This window comes from Lissotriton helveticus, chromosome 9 (assembly GCF_964261635.1).
Source record: "Lissotriton helveticus chromosome 9, aLisHel1.1, whole genome shotgun sequence".
NCBI classification, from domain to species: Eukaryota; Metazoa; Chordata; class Amphibia; order Caudata; family Salamandridae; genus Lissotriton; species Lissotriton helveticus.
In genome coordinates, this window is record NC_136070.1 from 620464561 (window position 1) to 620483522 (window position 18962).

The window sequence follows — 18962 nt, forward strand, 5'->3', positions numbered from 1 at the left end:
GCATGTTTTCTGTAAAATAATTTGGCACTGCTAAATATGTATGTATAACTGCAACAGTGAAAGATTCCTTATGTTTTCTTACAATGATATTCAATAATAGGTCTCTGCAATTACAATGTAAATAATGCACATTTTCAATTATCTATACCAACTATGTTTCTCTTTTTATTTCATTTTTTTCTTGTTAAACGAGTGTAACTATATATTTTCTAACCACTCAGCCGTGTCTCCAACACGACCAATGTAACGTCCGAATAGGATTTAGTTTAACTTCTATGTTTATGCTTCAGTCTTTATATCTATTCTTCAGCCGGAATTTGAACACGGCTATTCTCATTTCCCTCACAGGATATAGTTTGGTTTTTTAGTTTACGTTTCATGCTCCACACCGTCGGTTTCCCATATATTTACATGTCCATATGTTAATAACTATTATGTTTTATTTTCTATCCGCATTCTCTAAATAGGAATCAGTCCTGTTTTTTATTACCATGTTCTATCTTTCCTACCGATGAGATTTCTGTATACATTAACACTCGCGATAACTGCGAGCTGCCACTTCATCTTCGGTAACTTGTAGAAAGATTTGAACAACGTGAAGGATTACCGCTCGAGAATTCAGAATTTTCGGTAAGCCCTAATCTCTGAAGACACTGGTAAATTCATGTACTCCGCAAAATTCTAAACATATTACCATAACACGGGTTTTCCCGTCTCTTCACAGAAACGCCGTTTTCACAGCACGAAAAGCAGGTAAACATTTTTTGATTCATCTTAGTTTATCTGGCATAATGCTTTCTAGGCACCCTGGCGGTTTTTCATTACATTCCCCTAATTTTCCGTTTTTTACAGATATACCGTTTCTAACTACGAATAACAGGTACTCACATAGTTTTTTTGAGTGTAAGTAGTAAAGTGCTCTTTAGGCACACTAGCAGTTTTTTTTTAATTATTTTAATTATTTTGCTCTAACTTTTCGCACAGAGAGTGAATTTTGATGAAGACTCCCTCACATAGAGGATCATATTTCCGTAGTTCATCCAAACTAGTGAGTTTTTATGGAATATTGTTTTCCTATAGGTTCATTTTGGCTTTTGATTACCTTTGATAAAAGCATGAGCCCGGTCTATGATGAGGTGCAATTAACTGTATTCACAGTACATCTAAGGATAATTCTTTGTAGGATAATACTCATAACATAGTGTTTTTATTAGTCAATTGTCAATCATATTTGAGAAAAGTCAAAACCTTTGTTCATAGCTTTTCTGCAATCATTGATTCCAATGCAATTCATCCAAATGAACACAATAAGTTAAAAATTGTTAGATACGAGCATGGTGACCTCAAAATCAAGTAGTGGCATGTGCATATAAAAAAGTATACATTGCTGATAATTGAAATGTTAGATTAATGGTAACATATGATTTTTTACAGAGGCCCCTGAGGAAGGGACAGGGTCCCGAAAGGCATCGGGCCAATCAAATCGTCAATCGTCGAAACCATGATTAATGTACATAATGTTTGTATGATGTTTGAATACAACTCATGTACTGTAAAATGTATATAAATGTCAGAATGAAATCAAATAGTATGTGAAAAAGTATGATTCACAAATGATGAATATTGTTTCAAAATAAATGCAAAAATGAAGTAACCCTAGAAACTATGGAATAACTGACAAAATTTTTTTGATAAACATAAAGAAAAGGAGGAAATACGTAACACAGCAGTGCGCAAGGTAGGGTCGTGATAGTGTTATCACGTACCATCCTCTCAAATAATTCATGCACTAAGGGACTGGCAGCCCTTGATTACCGAGCAGCACGCCATAGAAGGATCACACAGTAGAAAGATTTGAGTACATAGCAAACTCAGGATAAAAGGAGTGCCAAAGGCATAGCCCTATCACATATATCTATTGTTGATGCATGTGCCAGATAGTGTTAAAGAAAATAACTATGGGGCATATTAACAAGGGCTTTATCTCCACTTTTTTGGCTTTCAAAGCCAAAGAAGCGGAGATAAAAATATTGCCCTATCAACAACAGGGTGCTAACATGCAAAATCGCATGTTAGCACCCTTTTTCACTACGCTTCCCTATGCATCTCTAATGAGATGCAAAGTGGGCGTTCCAGAGCAAAATAATAGGAGAAATGTCGCTAAGCGACATTTCTCTTATTATCAAGCTTCATGCTAACCCTGTTAGAGACAAAAAAAGCAGCGCTAAACACAGTTAATGCTGCTTTTTTACGTCTGCTAATTTTCAGACTTAGCCATGTAATCCAATGGGAGGTGGATTACATGGCTAAATCCACCATGGGCTATCAACAAGGATATCCCTATCCTTGTAGTTTTATAGCTGCATTACCAGCGATAACCTCCCAAAATGCCACTATCGCTGGATTTTTTATCGCCTAGGCGTTTAGCGTTGGTAATAACGTGATAACCAGGCAATATTATCCAGCGATAGCGGGCGTTAACAAAATTACCGCTAAGCGCGCTTAGTGTTAATTTTCCCTGTTCCTTGTTAATATGCCCCCAAATTTCATTAACTTGTGTTAGAAAAATGTGCAAATGGTAAACACTCACATTATAAAGTTTACCTCTAATCTATTTTAAATATCATTTATAATGAAGAATAACTAATGAGATTCGTCAAATTTTATGATTAATCCTTATTATGATAGTGAATTTGACTAAAGTCTATTTCTTTGAATGTGCAACAGTGTGCACCGAAAATGACAAAAGAAAAGTAGGTGCTACACATTTCTATTTGATGATACTTCTATGAAACTCAAAGAGAATGTACTTAACACATATATCAATCTTATTTGTTTGAAACAAAATCTTAAATGTATAATCTGAAATCTGTTTACATGTTGGTACTTACAAAATGTACAAGTACCCTATACTGACACGTAATATTTGTAATCATACTAAATCATCCTAAGCGCATCAGAAGTTATGCTAAAAACATGACATCTTTATGTTCTCTTAAATGTATGCTTATAATTCTATATACTAGCCTAAATTAATATGGACCTGAATGCATTCATGAAGTTTATGCCTTGCTAAGCTCACTGTACGTAAAAGAATTCCCCAGAATAACAAATCATGTGCAGCAGTGTTTTTCTTACTGAGATCTCACGTAATGTACAAAAGATTTGCTACATTTTTGTTACCATTTCAAGACATCTGCCTGGGAAACTGTGCTCTTGAACTCTCTTATGCTTTAGCTAAAAGAGAATTTTTCTAATGTTTCACATACTTGATGGCTTATGGACTGCATAATTGTCCCACCTATTTCTCTGTATTTTGTGTTTTCGTTATGTCGCCTGACACACACTCCATCCGAACTGAACAATGGACTGAGTAGTCTGACCAGATGAGGTGTTCCAGGAGGTGCCACCCCTGGAAAAAGTCAAGAATCCAATATCATCTGATTTAACATATTTAAGACATTAAGCATTATTACAGAGATGTGAGTATATGCAGCTTAATGGTGACAGACAACTGCTGTTCTGCATGTATGCTGATTAAGAACTGCTAACGGAGATTTGCAGAACTTATCTGGCACATTAACGTGCCTGATGCAGACTTATCTGGCTACTTTCCCAAACTGACGCATATGCTATATGCTCTTAGTGGTCTCTTCCTTCGGGGACTACTCAAACTGGCAAATTGATGTCCCTTTATGAACCCCTGAGTTATTGGTACTTATTTGACCTTTATTAATCTGTTTTATTACCTAATGCAATCTATTGATGCACTTATCTTTCTACATTTTGATAAACTAAATTTACTAATTTGACTCAGTTGTCATGATTTAGCCTTACAAAGGTGAATGTGCATTTCCAATTTTGGTTACTAATGACTAGAAGAGATCATATTAGAGAGATCTCAGAGCACCAAATTATAATGTTATTATTCTGTAAAGCTTTAGCTGAACTCTTGGTGTGTATGATTTTGGCTCGCCTACATTGCTTCAGGAGATTTGGGCTTGCAGTCATAATCCTATACCTTTATAGTAAGTATTGTCTTGAGAGTAATCTACATAAGCTTGATATCAAATTTGTAGTTAAGTTGTCCAGTCACTGGTCCTCATTGGATGACTGTTGAGACCATTTATATCTAACACCTCTTAGCACACAGCAAGCTCCATCCGGGGAACAAGAGAGTGGTAGGTTCATTTTTTAAAACATTTCCATCCATAGTTTTAAGCCCAGTAAACACTGCACCAGACTCAAGGGGGAATGTGCGCTTATACATGTACACGTTGTGTTACATTATGTTTTGTGGATCACCCTTCGAAATTAGGGTTGTTTGACGTACAAATGATAATCAAAACATTTTTTGCAAAAGGTAATGTATGAGAGTGCTCCTGGGAATCAGTGAATGTCATGAGAATTCATAGGTGTTCTCTTGAAATTCTTGAAATTCCTCTCAATTCCATAAAAGTCAGAAACAGCATCATTATCCAGAACCAACCAACTAATTAACCAACCAACTAATTGAGCAGTGTTTCTTTTGGCACACTGTTTCAGAAACCTTAGAAGCGACCTAGACCTAGAAAGGAGCATGTATCTGCAATCCTTGAAGTCAAACCATGTGCCTCCTCAGTGTTCCAAATATGAAAGTTTGTTTTGCCTCGGCCTCAAATGAAAAACATTTTCCAGGTATGTTTAATGGTAATTAAAATCCATACATTCAGTCTATGTTACATGCCCATTAATCTGTGTTTTATCCTGCAAAACACTGCAAAATATCATACAGTAAACACAAAATATCATCATACAATATTTGCATTCATTTTAAATTTTACTTTCTCTGCAGGAAAGTGAGAACCCGACCAGTGAATTTACAATGAAGAACTTAGTAGCTACCACACTGGACATTTTTGCTGCGGGAACTGAAACAGTCAGCACAACCCTCAGATATGGGCTCATGATATTGCTGAAGAATCCAGATGTAGAAGGTAAGGCTGATCACTGCCATGGCTCAAAAACCCTTTGTATGGAAATGCCTCTTTTTGTATGATCACTCCCAAATGTTTTGTACTAATGCTGGTGTTTTTTTTTTAAATCAGAAAGTGCACTGAGGCCTGCTAACCAAACCTCAGTGCCAGTGCTATGACCCTTAAAAGCATATGTTTTATTAGCTTATACCCAATCGGTATTACTTTACTTATAAATCGCTAGTGTATGGTACCAGGGGTACTTAGGGCCTGCAAGTTAAAGTAACCCACCAGGTCTGCAGCACTTATCGTGCCAATCTGGATTTGACAATGTGAAAACATGTCTCCCAGCATGCCACTGCAAACTGGCAGAACAGTTTTAAACTGACTTTGCAATTTAAACTATTGGCAAAAAACCAAGGGCCATATGTATGAACACATTTTCCCATAGACACAGAATGGGTAAAACCCTTTGATACATCTGGCCCTAAGCCTCTATTTTTAATATATATGTTACCCCTTCAGGAGGCGTATCAAGTCAGAAAATGTGCTATGTATTAAAAAGTAGGACATGTATTTTTGTATTTTCTAATAGTAAAAAAACAAACGTGTTGTTTTTACTGTGGAAAAGCTAGTAGGCCCATTGGAGGGCAAAGGGTTGCATGCTGGCAACTCTGATGTGCTAGCTTATGAATGGGATTACTACAGTTAGTACTTCAAGCTATCAAAATAATCATTATATTAAACCTGACTCGATGCCCAAATCAAATTGAATGTAACTTTTGAAAAAATTCAACTTTTAGCAAGTTGCCACTCTGTTGCCAAAGTGTTCTAGTGACCATTTACAGATAAAGGCCACAAGACAGCGTTCTGCCCTCCTGAGGAGAAGTGTGAATGACTCCCAGGAGTGTGAACAATGGAGGCCTGCGGTAGGAAGAGGAGTTGCCTCTGCCTGGAAGGAAGCTACACAGGGTGTGACTTCAAAAGGCGAGCTTCAAAAGGTAAGACGCCTTTGAAGGGCAAATATTGGACAGGTTGGCATTGGAGACCAGTTGCCAAACCGGTTTATCAGTGAGCCATTGCCCCTCAGTTAGCCGGACCTCTAGGGTGGGCTATCAAGCTCCACACACCGAGAGGGGGGTTCAAACATCTTGGGAATGGACAGAACAGTGTACTCTAGAATAGGTAGATGTCACACATTGCAGGAAGTAATCATCAGGCACAATAAGTCCTAGTAGCCAATTGACTAGTAACTTCTGCATCCCACAAGGACACTTTCTGGGCATAAATATGGCACCTCTGGCACCCAGAACTCAGAATACATCTGTACTGGAGAGAGGACTGCCCTGCTGGTCCCTAAACATGGCAAGAGGGGCTGCACCAACTATTTGATCACACCTACTATTGGACTGCACCTGCTGATCATTGGGCTAGCAAAGTGAGGACTGTAACTGGGGTACCTGGCTCACATAAATGTCTCTCCTGAGCCCCAGACAGAAGAGGGGAACTCCAACAGCCAGGTGGCTAACTTCCTGTTATAGCACCATGGCCACAAAAGCTGAGGAGGCCCATCTTAGCTAGTAAGTAGACACAATCGCTTGATCACCACTAACTGTTGACGTGCACCAAGTGAGACCAAGTCGTAATGTTCAAAAGTTGCAAATAAGTTTGCTAGGCTAGGAAGAGCCATCAGAGTGCAGTTTGGTCACCCAAGATGGACACTAGCCTTTCTTTAAAGGGAACCGCTGGTTTTGCTGTGACCGGAGACCAGTAGTCCAGTGGCAACTGGACTTTTGCCAGGCACAAGAGGACATTGATGGGTATCAAACCCTTGTGGCCAAAGTCACCCCACCTTGCCTGTACATCAAGGAATAGTCCCAGGAAGCCCCTGTTGACTGAACTCAGAATCTTTAGCATCCTGTATCCCTTGCATGAGGATCACTCCATTGAAGTCTATGGAGGTTTGCCCATAAAGCCTGGAACTGGGCTTGAGACTGCTTTGGCGACAAGATAACTGTCCTCTTACTCCTTGCTGGCCCCATTGACCTCCAGCCTGCCGCAGTTCATTGTCCAAAGCAGGCCAGAATAGCCAAATACAACTTTATAAACGTTTTGCAAAGTGTCAAAACTTTCTGCTTATCAATGCTTGTTGGGATTTTTCAGGCAAAGCAGTGATTTACAATTTACTTAAAAATCTATATGAACGAAAGGCTCTGGTCAATTTAGCTCATTTTGGTATCTAAAAATTCATGAAAATGAGATCTATTTTTAAAAATTGTTGTCTGATTGGTTTTGTGTTGTGTGACCTTCATATTACATTGTTTTGGTACTTCTAAATGCTGTACACTTGTTCCTTTGCTTAAGCATGGCTGCTTAAAGCCACAGCTACCCATGGTTGAGTTAAGATTTAACAAACAAGTCTGATGGGACCCAAATTGGTATTGTATGTGCATTACACTTTGAGGTCACACAACCACACCATATAATACACCACTTTCTTCAAACCCTTAAACTTTGATACCAGGTAAGATAGGTCCCAAGAAGTTACCAAGCTTCAAAACGGAGTCCGAGATTTGTTGCTGAACGAATATTAGCAATATCCCTTGTGGAAGAGCATGTCTGTTTAACACATACTTAATTTACAGAAAATAAATTATATGTCTAAGACCTAGCATTGCCTTAAAGTTGTTAACTAACTGGACGGTAAACACTCTCATGGTCGTCATGAAATAGATATCACACTAATACCACATCATATGCCTTTAATGAATGCATGGCAAAGAGAAAGAGAGTGACGTAGAGACAGAAAGGAGGAGGGGGAGACAGACAGAGGGCCTGATTTATATATTCGCGGTATTACCGCTGTCTTGCGGCGGTGGTGGGTCTAAGTGCACTGTTGAGCTGACTGCCTTCCGCCGTTGTACTTAGAGGCATATGCGATACACAGAAGACCGCTGCTGCGGTGGTCTTCTATGCTGGCGAACCACCAGCCATCTGGACAGCGGGGTACCGCCGGGCAGATTTGGATGTTCCCGTTGGGCTTGTGGTATTCTGTCAGCGGAGTACTGACGGGGGTCTACCATGGTGGCTGGGAGACAGTTAAGTGGGATTAAAAAAAAAATGTAAACCACATATATACACCCACACACCACAAACACCTACCTTCAGGTCCGTCAAAATGGGGTGCCGGTCTTTCGTGGTGAAGGTCCAAGCAGATGAGGGGGGAATTGCAGGCTGTACCCCGAGAAAAGATGACTTTACACCCCTTTTCTTACCATTCTGCCTTTCCAAAGTAGAGGGATTCCCACGAGAATTCCATTCGAAACAGGACACATCCAAATCTGGAGGGAAGGAATCCTGGCTGGAATACCGCCACTGTCTGCTTCAGCCCATCTCGCCGTAGACGCGGGCAGCGAAGTCCTGGCAGAGCCGGTGGGACAGCTGCGGTCTTTTCTCACATTATCAGCCACCATCTAAATAGGGTGGGTGGACCACCAGGTTGGTGGGCGGGAAGACCACCAAAAAACGGCCACTCTGTCCCGCCAATATCTAAATCAGGCCCAGAGAGAGGAAAGGAGAGAGAGGAAGGATGAAAGAGAAAGAGCTACAGCAGAAAAAACAAAGAGGTAGAAACAGAGAGGGTGAATGAGAGAGTGACAAAGAAAGAGAATGGATGATAGAGTGAGAGAGCACAATAGACCGAGATGGAGAGAGAATTGGGCTGTCACTGAAGGCTAGAGAGTTATCCCCCTCAGCTGTTGTGATTTGCTCAATATTTGATGAGTAACAATACACTGACTCCCTCTCTCCAACTGTCCTTTCACCCTGATATCCTCACTACTATACCTTCAGCCAGGAACTCTTGGATGCATTTCAACCCCTCAATAAGCCTGGAAACCGTTAATAAATAACACAAGAAACAGCAGTAGAATGGCAACCACTGACCACATAGACAATTCATACGAAACAGTAATGCAACACAGCCAAAAAACGAATATCTTTACTAGTCTTTTACAAACTGGACTGATATGCTGGTCCTCTAATAGGGTTCCTTCATAATATCTTTACTAGTCTTTAACAAACTGGACTGTTATGCTGGTCCTCTAATAGGGTTCCCCCATAATAGTTTTATCCCACAAGACAAGGTGCTGCATTTTGCTTCAAGAGCCGTTTACAGTCTTCCCAGACACACTTAAATTCAGCATATGAATGTAAGTATGATCATTGTTTGTCATCTTATTGAGCATCAACCTTTTTCTTTCTAACACTAACCTGCTCTATGAATCCAGTTAAAACCGCTAATGTCTTATGTACTGTGACGTTGTTGTCATTCAGTATTTCTCACAGAAATGTTTTGTTGCTATGAAACAAAAATTTATGAGAAATAAAAAAATAATTAAAGCCCCTTATTGAACATATTCAACTGGCAAGTTTGGGGAATGTTCTGATATTTATTTAAGCAGGATCGAACATTTTTGCCACCTTTCTCTAGATGAGTCATATTGAAGTTTGTAATGGGGCCTTCTCGGATCTTCCAGTTGCTACCAAGAATACCAAGAAATACAGATAGTAATTGCATACAAAGAATGTTGTGAACATCTAGCCTGGTCATTTCCATACATGCTTGTTTTTTACATATACTCGGAAATCTGCCATCTGCTTACAATTCCTGTTAGAGTTTGTGTGGCCAGAAATAATTTATATTCTTTACAAATAACAAACACATCTCCAATCCTATTTTCTTTTTTTTTTTTAAATAAATTAGGTCCTCTTTCTGTCTTACTATGGCTTTTGTCAAATTCAAGAAGGTTTTGAAGCAGGTCTAGAACCAGTAATGCCACTGCAATAAATAAAGCAAATTTACTAAAGAAGAAACAAAATAAAAAGCTGGCATCTAACTTCAGACTGGTATGCATGTTTACTTAAGGCATATTCTCAGTTAAAGCACTACATTAGTCTCCAAATAATATGTGCATACATCTACACATTGCACTGATCCCAGCCTAGTACTACATCTCAAAAGTCACACATTAACATAGTGCTCTAAATATGCGGGTGCTGACTACTGGTGATTATAATGCACCCCTACAATTTTCGGAATAACATGGCGCTCTATCATGCCCATGGGAAAAAAAAGTTAAAGGGCATGCAGAAACAAGTGATTTCCCATTTTAGCTTCCATAACAAAATTGTGCTCACATCTACAGCCCTAAAGGCTGAACAGATTTACGCCACATTTGTCATGAAAATAGAACTTTACTCAGATAGCAAACTTACTTTGGTTTTGTGTAAATCTATTCGGTGATTTTTGCGATATGAGCATATAAAAAGTCCAGGAGCAGGCTTCAAAGGGTTAACACTTTTGTGTATTTCTGCCATTTTAAATTGCAAGCCATGCCTTGCAATCCTCATAATCGTAATCACATTTTGTACAAATTTCGATCAGCTGAATATGTTTTCTCACCATCTTCAAATTCACTAGTCTGCTACGGCTCATGAGTTTTACACTGGAAAGTAATTGTTTAGTCATGGAGACCCAACCGCACAGGTGACCACCCTCATGGCAGTGGTCAGGGATACTCAGATGCATGGAAAATATAAAGCAGAGAAAGAAGACAAAAACCACCAACAACAGCCCTCTGTTGTAACCTTGCTGCCCTGTCTCAGCACTCCGCCATCAGCTTACAGCCCCAGTCACTCACGCCTACTTTTAATTGTCAGCTTGCTTCCCCAGCCTGTCCCGCCCTCCACAACTAAATAAATCCTGAAATTCACCAGTTTTTATTTTTTATTTTTAACAACTTTCCCTGAGAAAACCTAGAAGCATTACCCTGGAATCTTTGTTATTGGGCCCGTCATGATAAAAAAAGGGGAGTGGGAGGACCTGAATTCCTGTATTTGATTTTTGCTTGAGCTGACTGCAAATCATGGTCCTTGTGTGCTACTGGTGTGTCAAATTAACCACGATACAATCACCCCACCTGTCATTTTTCGTGGCTTGCCCTACCCATCCCCCTTTTCTGGGCATGATGACATGGGGGGGGCTATAAGACACCCATTTACCAATGATCTGCCCAACCAGCGGGTCACCTTGTGTACCAGATCTGTTGTTGTCTCCTTGGAGCTCCGCTTGACTGGTGGCACACCAGCCAAAACAGCCACTAAAGAAACTGACTCGGGGGTAGATTTTAAACATCGGTTCTTTCTTCCAACTGTAGAGGGAGGTTAGAGGATTTTAAACCCTGTAAATCAGTCCCCTAGTTTACCTGGGGTTCTGTTAGGTCAGCCGCTAGTGATCTTTGCAAGGCTACACCTATACCATCTCCCTGTTATTTTTGGGGGATCTCAGACACCCTTGTTGTCTCATACTACCTAAGGCTTGTTTATTATGCCCTGTGTCTGGCTGTAAACTCCCCCTGTGTACTAATTGCAAGCCAATGCTGACTTGCAGACCATTACTGGTTGAGGGAACTGCAGGTCCAAATCTACCCTGCTGAGTTTGCCCCGGCCCTTCCTTGATCCCCACAAGCTCTGTCCCATGGTTACTAGTTATAAGGCAGGAGTGAAGCTCATCAGACTGACAAAGCAAAGCTTCCATCTTTTCCAACTTTAAGATAATGGTGGCTAGTTGGGTCTTTAGCATGTCTTCCAGTTGTCTAGATCAAGGACGACTGGTTCCGCTGGCTTTTTTTGGAGCCTGTTGGGCTTTTTTCCCCCACCTCATTTCTTTTTAACTGGGGGTTCCAGCATAAAAGTACCATCCACTTGGTTGCCCTCCGCTCCCTCTGATGAATCGGTAGCTGCTGCCAGAAACGGTGCAATCTCGCTTTGCGCATATGTTTACAAGGTGCCACTGAGGGATACTGGGCTCTGTGGAAGATTAATTAATTCCAATGAAAGTCTCCTTTCAGTCAAGGCGATTTCATTCAACAAGACATTTGCCGCCCTGGGAAAAAATTGACCAAGAGTCGTTGCGGCAGCTCATCCACCTGACACAGGCATAGTTTGCTTTCTCTTACCCATTGTCTTTCACCAGGCATACAATGAAGGGCTATGCAGAACGGCGCACAAGGGAGTCCCTTTCAATAATAAATCCTCGGGCACAGGGGTTAGAGGGTCGTCCCAGCCCAGCCTCTTCCTGGCTCTGACGGGTGTAGACGGGCCCGCCCTTGGCCCGGCTTTGCTCAGGTGTGGCCCGGGCACGCCCCTGTGCGTCCCTCGCTGCGGGAGACCCAGGGCTGAGATATGCACCTCCTGGTGCTGTTGCATCACCTGTGTTGGCGTTGGTGCTCTGGCCGCAATGTTCGATGGGGGATGGAATCCCCTTCCCGTCCCTCTCACTGGCTGGATTATGATCTCCCACGCTGCGGGTTACCCTGTGCTGAGATATGCGCCTCCTGACGTTGTTTTACCCGCGCTGGCGTTAGCGGCGGTGCCCTGGCCGCAATGTTTGATGAGGGATGGAGTCTCCTTCTTGTCCCTCTCACCATCTGGATTACAGTCTCCCATGTGGCAGGAGACACGGGGCTGAGATATGCGCCTCTGCTTTTGCTTCACCCGCATTGGCGGCAGTGTTTTGGCCACAATGTTCGATGGGGGATGAAGTCCCCTTCTCGTCCCTCTCACCAGATGGATTACGGTCTCCCATGCTGCGGGGGACGCGGGGCTGAGATATGCACCTCCTGGCACTGTTGCGTCACCCATGTTGGTGTTGGCGGTGATGCTCTGGCCAAAGTGTTGAATAGGGGATGGAGTCCCCTTCTTGGCCCTCTCACTGGCTGGATTACTGTCTTCCAGTTATAGAGCTAACTATACTGTGCGCCACAGCCAGCCATGCACTGCTTATGGCTTTGCACATTACATCACTCATAACATGTTAAATGACATCATCGATGACATCACCAATGAAATCACTGAAAACATAATTTTCGTATAAATCATAGAGTTACTGAGCATATAAATGTGGGTCTATATCATGGATGTAGGGTACGTCTTTGAGGCAAGTGTGATTGTGCATTTTAAAATTTATATTGTGCATCATTTACAAATCAGTACAGTTTGGGGTGCAAGTGTTACTCCATTTTAAACATAGATATGTTTGGAAGCTGATTTTGGAGAAAGCCTGTCCCCCAAAAATCTGTGAGAAAGGTCAAAGCAACTGTTGACAGTAGAATGTCCACCAGTGGATCTCTGGGCATGTACCAATGTAAAATATTTTTTATGCAGTGCTAGAGACAAGTACTATATACCAAGGGCATTTATAAGGTGGGGATATTTATTTACAGAACTTTACTGGAGCTTTTGAGGCATGTTTGATTGTTGAAAATTGTAAGATATAGGGTGTACCAATTAGATGTGGTTTATCTCACATTGCTGTTGTATGGATGGCTCTAAGGTTGTATACCATTGGCCCATCTTAGGAATGCATGCAGTGTATTTTACTAGACTACTGAGATTATCCATGGGGCCTGGCAGACGGTGTTTTTGAATGGCATCAATTATGTCATTTACCATTTGATGAGTGCTGTGATATGTGAGGACATAAACAGAGCCTGGTGGAGGCACACTTTCAGCAGCAGCCTGCCCCCTGCCAAAGTGGCGGGGCGGGCCAGAGCTGGGGAGGGGGAGGTTGTGGGTAGTCAAAATTATAATAATAAAAAAAACTTTACCTGATTATTGTCGCCGCCCACTGCATCGCACTCCTCCAGGTTTCCTCTGGGCACAGGCTCCCAGAATGCAGTGGGGCCAATCCTGAAGTTGCATGAAAGCAGCGTCAGGATTGGCCTGAGTGCTGGGACTTTGCGCTCCCAGGCTGATTGAGATCCTGTGCCTCCTCTCTCCAACCCCAGCAACGTAGCTGGGGCTGGAGAGAGCTTCATTGCACATGACAGTTTGGCCACCCTGAGATGGCTGGCCAAACTGTCATGTGCAGTGAAGGGAGTGCACTTCCATTCCCCCTCCACAGTGTCATCTGCCTGGACATGCCCTCACAACTCTTCAGAGTGCTGGGGGAGGGCCCAAGGGGCTTAAAATAAAACGATAATAAAATAGGTTTAAAACACGTTTTATTATCGTTTTATTTGAGGGTGGTGTCAGGGGGACGGCGCTCCTCAGCTCTAATGGAGGGGCCACCGCTGCACACTTTATAGTTAGTTTAGTAAATTATAACTGGTGAATTTCAGTGTTTTTTTGTCTTTACATTTTTAGTTTTTATTTTATTTAACACATAACTATAACAGCACTTTAAACTTTGTCTTTTTGTTTGTTTTTCTAGGGTCTACATTGTAAACTAAGCTCTTATTATCATCATACCTAACTATTACGTTACTTTAACCTTTGGTGTTTTTCAGTGAATTTCTGTATTTGATAAAACATAACATAAGATCTTATTACCATACCCAACTATAGCACTTTTCAGTGAATTTGTGGTTTTTTTGGTCATATTCAGCCAACTCCCCTGATGCACATGGTGGCCTTTGGCCATGTCTAACATGCTAGCCCCCCCATCACGTTTGGCCTTTAGCCATGCACATTAGGGTTTGGATGCAGTACTGCAGGATTGAGGCAGTACCTCACAGGAGATCTATGCTAGGTCCCGCTGTAATAACGTTGTACCAACTGCACAATTGTTTTCTATTTAGTTGCCTCTAATGGGGTCCTTCTGCTCACACTGAAGAAGTGTCAGGGGGTCTCTAACCTGCTCCTTTGTACTAGCTTTAAAAATGTTTTCAGGACAGAGTGGACCAGTTTTGAGTCCTCTAATGGTGGCCACAACATTTTCTTCAGAGTTGCCCCCAGTCAATCAGATTTATTGGTACTGACAGGCCAGTCCCATGGTTCCAAAATAGTTGACCAAAGAAATCTCCCTTGACCAATCAGAGGATCCTATCTTTGCAGTTTTGGTACATCAGAACTCCTGTGACCTGATATACCTAACTTTTTAACCCCTTCATACCCACTCAAAGCACGTTTAATGCTAATTTCTCAAAAACAAGCTGAACACATTTACACCAAATCACAAAAACACACTTTCTGCGTACAAGTCGGAGTTTTTTCCAAATCTAGTGTAATTCCATTCATTTGTTTTTTTTCTGTATCAGAGAATCCTATGGGAATTCCGATGAGAAATCAGTTCAGTTCAGTTCAAATAGCTTTATTCGACAACATGTATCATACAAGCATTATTTGACATTGGTACAATAAAATCAATGTTTTAAAACCCTCCCTTTATGTTAGCCCCATGTGACATATCAGCACAAAACTTCCATTGTGGAGCTGAGGTGGATGAACTTTTTTGGGAAAGTTTCATGCTGATTCATCAAATGGCACAAAAGGTATTCACAAAACAAAAAATGATCTTATAGAAACTCTGACCTAACTTTAACTATACACAGTGATGTTGTGGGAGTTAAGGGTTCAGGGTGGGAAAGGGTTTAGTCTTAAGGGGGACTTGTAGGGTTTTACGTTTGTTTTGTATTGTTTTAAGGTTTATGTTTTAGTTTTTTTTTCTTACTTAGGGGGTAATGGGATTTTTTGGGTTCACTGAAGTGTGGGGTTTTGGTAAAAGGTTTTCGGGGTTCAGAGTGGGATTTGGTTCAAGGTTAAGGAGTAATTGTAGGTTTTTAGGGAGTGCTTTAGTACTGGGTTGGGGGTGTTTGTAAGGTTCAGGAATTGTTTTTTCTAGTTATAAGTTTATTTATTTTTAATGGTTACTTGATGTTCGGTGTTTGACGTTGAGACATACTATTAAAGAAATATGAAACCCCCCAAAATATTAAATCACTGCTACTGCAGTACCATAGTTGGGGGTATTTGTAAGGTTCGGGAATAGTTTTTTCTAGTTATAAGTTTTTTTTTTTTTAACGGTTACTTGATGTTCGGTGTTTGACGTTGCGACATACTATTAAAGAAATATTAAACCGCCCAAAATATTAAATCACTGCTACTGCAGTACCATAGACATTTCCACACTAGGCAACATAACAATAAGTGCTAATACTTTGGTATCAGTGACCCAAAATATTACTTTTATGTTTTGACTTATGGGAGGTGCTCCTATTTTCCCTCCCCCTAACATAGTCATGGGGGTCAGGGTGTGCTGCCCCTGCCCATTTACGTGACGATTTATTATTTTTTCAGGACTCGGGGACCTAGTCCCAAAGGCCTGTAATGACTACCACAATATATTCCCCATGTTGTGGTCAGCCAATCAAAATCTGGCCATTCACACTGAATGGGCCAATCAGATCAATCAGAGACACTGCCGGTCAAGATAGCTCTAACTTTTTGCCAGCATTAACCCCTTCATGGCCACCTTGAACAACTTTTTAAATGCACATTTTTTGACAATTACTAAACTGATGTACACCAAATAATGAACAGCACTCCTTCTGAGTAAAGTTCTAACTTATTGCCAAATGTTGTGTAATTCCATTCAGTATAAGAAAAAAATTGGGCCCAGTGGACACAAGTTTAAGAAAAGAAATATAAACATCAACAACACCTGTTAAAGCAATTTCAAACAAAATTATTTTTGTTAAACACATTTTATTTGTGTGGAACATGGGGTCTCATGTTCGCAAACATACAGTTTGTTAAATAAAACTCATATAGAGGTTCCTCGACAAGGAGGGAAAGGTAAGTGCATCAATGTGCAGATGTGAGGGTAAGTGAGAGAAGGATGGCAAAGATGTTTATACTTCTTTTCTTAAACTAGTGTCCACTTGGGCCAATTTTTTTCTTGTACCGAACTTTACCCAGGTCCTAGTGACGTGTTTGGGATAACCCCTTTATCTTGTAACTGTGTAATTCCATTCAGCCATTTTTCTGTATTGGAAAGCATTTCTTCCTACAGGAATTAAAATGGGAAATCACACTTTTGCCCCCTTCTTTTCTTAGCTCCCTCTTGTTGGATCAGAGCGAAGTATTCTATGAAGGAGACAAAGTGGATGATTTACAAAAATAAATACTTTGTGCAGAGTCATCAAATGGAACCAAGTTATTAAAGAAACAAAAAAGGCCTTTCCTATGAAAACTTTGGGCCTGATGTAATTATTGGTGATAAGAATACTCAGTCGTAATTGTGAAGGAGTATCCCTACTGCCAAGAATGCAATCCTCCTGCCGAATTTAGATGCGGGTGAACCTTAGTTTAATGACGCCAGAGACTACTCCATCTCCAACATGGTTAAACCTCTCTGACGGCCCTGTGGAGTAAGGGCCATCAGAGGTTGACGTGTAATTCTGCCAATCTAATTCAGATGGGCATAATTGGAGGTCATTTTTCTCTGCATGTCACCACCAGTAAGAGGCACTGAAAATTGTTAAATGCTCCCCTCACCACGGGAGAGGACTCCCAAGGCGAGGGAAGCATTTTTTTCTATTTTCAAGCAGAAAATCCTGCATCAAATTTTTTTAAAGAAAACAATTTGGTACACAAAACTTCAATAAGCATCAACAGGAACTGTCATGACATCAGTTCCTGACAATGCTTTAGAAATGGCAGCCAGCTTGGTTACCTCACTGTGTAATTAATTCTCAGTTACATACCAGGTCCAGTCAGGTTCATTTGTTAAAACTTACCTGCGTCCTGGTTAGTTGTGGCACAGAGCAGTCAGACTTTAGCAAAGGCACAAGCGTAAAACATGAAGAAGTACCAAAGCAGCTGAATAAGAAGAAAACGCAACAGAATAAAAATTTGACATCAATCGATAAAAGTAGGTTGTATTTTTCTCTTAAATATACACCTAAATGACAAAAATTCACCGGAAAGTTGTTGAGTTATGTATTTTCAAAGAAACAATAAATCAATGATTTTCATTAATGCAATTTATATTTGTAATCTACAGTGGATCGCTGTTTAGAGTTAGTCAAAGTAAGTAGCTTCAAATCGGCTACAAAGGCACTCTTATGGGAACCATCTCCATCAGGAAGTTAGTCATAGTGGCTAGTAAGGTCCATTCAAACAGTTAACTCATACTTTAAGCAGTCTCCAGTACAGTTCCTGGTCCTATGGGTGAACCACGTCAATGGAAGTGTACTGATGCAAAGGGTGCAGGTTCACAAAGAAACTGAGGATGGTGAGCCAGTGTCAAGGGTCTTCCTGTTGCCATCACTTGGTCCAACTTTGGCCTCTAAGGCAACCTTGGCCTCAGGGGCCGATGTCCCATGAAGTGTTGTTGCAGTTAAGCACGAAACAACTGCTCTACTGGTCACTGGTTAAAGAAAAAACACTTTAATTTCCAGTACCTTCCATGTTGGGTGTCTAAACTGCCCTCCAATGACTGTAACAGGGAGTCATCCAAATGACTCTTGGAATCACCATCTCTGTGATTAGGGAAAACTTTGTGATGAGCAGGACATCACAGGCACAGTTCCCTCTTCATTAGCCCAAGATGCAGCAGATGCAGCCCAGGCTTTGCTGCAGTCTCTCTTTTCAGCGCCAAGGGAACAGCACTGCAGGGCAGTGTTTCTTTGGCCTCCCTCTAGTACAAATGTGATCTTGTATCTGAGTACCAGGGGTGCCACTTTTATGCCCTCTATGAGCCTAGGGGTATGTGGCAAACAACTAGACAATAGACTACCAGGCCCTCCCTTGCCTGATCATGACCTCCTGTAAAGTGTACTGCACACTCAGACACAACTATGTCTAGTGCAGGAGTGCACTGTTCGAACTTGCTCAGGTGCAAAAAAAAAATTTTTAACCACTCATTTATATCATTTGTCTTAATGTAAAAGTGTTACATTAAACATTCATTGATTTGTATTAGACCATCATTACTCAGATGAACAACAGAAATAATCACAATAATTTGAAGTTCATAGATTGTTTACTATATTGATTTTCAAAAAGCATAGTTTTTTCAGCCTTCTTTCGCAAACATATTAACAATTGATTTCATTGAAAATATTATTCACTTATGCCTAACAAATGCCAAACTAATGCAAATACAAATAGGCAATTCCATCAGAACTTGCGACGACTCCCAATGCATTTCGATGCCTACGC

The 18962-nt window shown here is 40.9% G+C and overlaps 1 protein-coding gene and 1 long non-coding RNA gene across 6 annotated transcripts in view; one reads left to right on the forward strand and one right to left on the reverse strand.

The window, feature by feature from the left end:
• The window catches only part of LOC144781694 (cytochrome P450 2G1-like), a 424926-nt gene that overhangs the window by 259704 nt on the left and 146260 nt on the right, over positions 1-18962 (forward strand). Inside the window, exon 6 of the mRNA XM_078660670.1 lies at positions 4835-4976. Coding sequence (XP_078516796.1) covers positions 4835-4976 — 142 coding nt within the window. The remainder of the gene's footprint in view (positions 1-4834; positions 4977-18962) is intronic.
• Positions 1-18962, reverse strand: part of LOC144781698 (uncharacterized) — a 572082-nt gene that overhangs the window by 156116 nt on the left and 397004 nt on the right. The gene's annotated exons all lie outside the window — the stretch shown is intronic.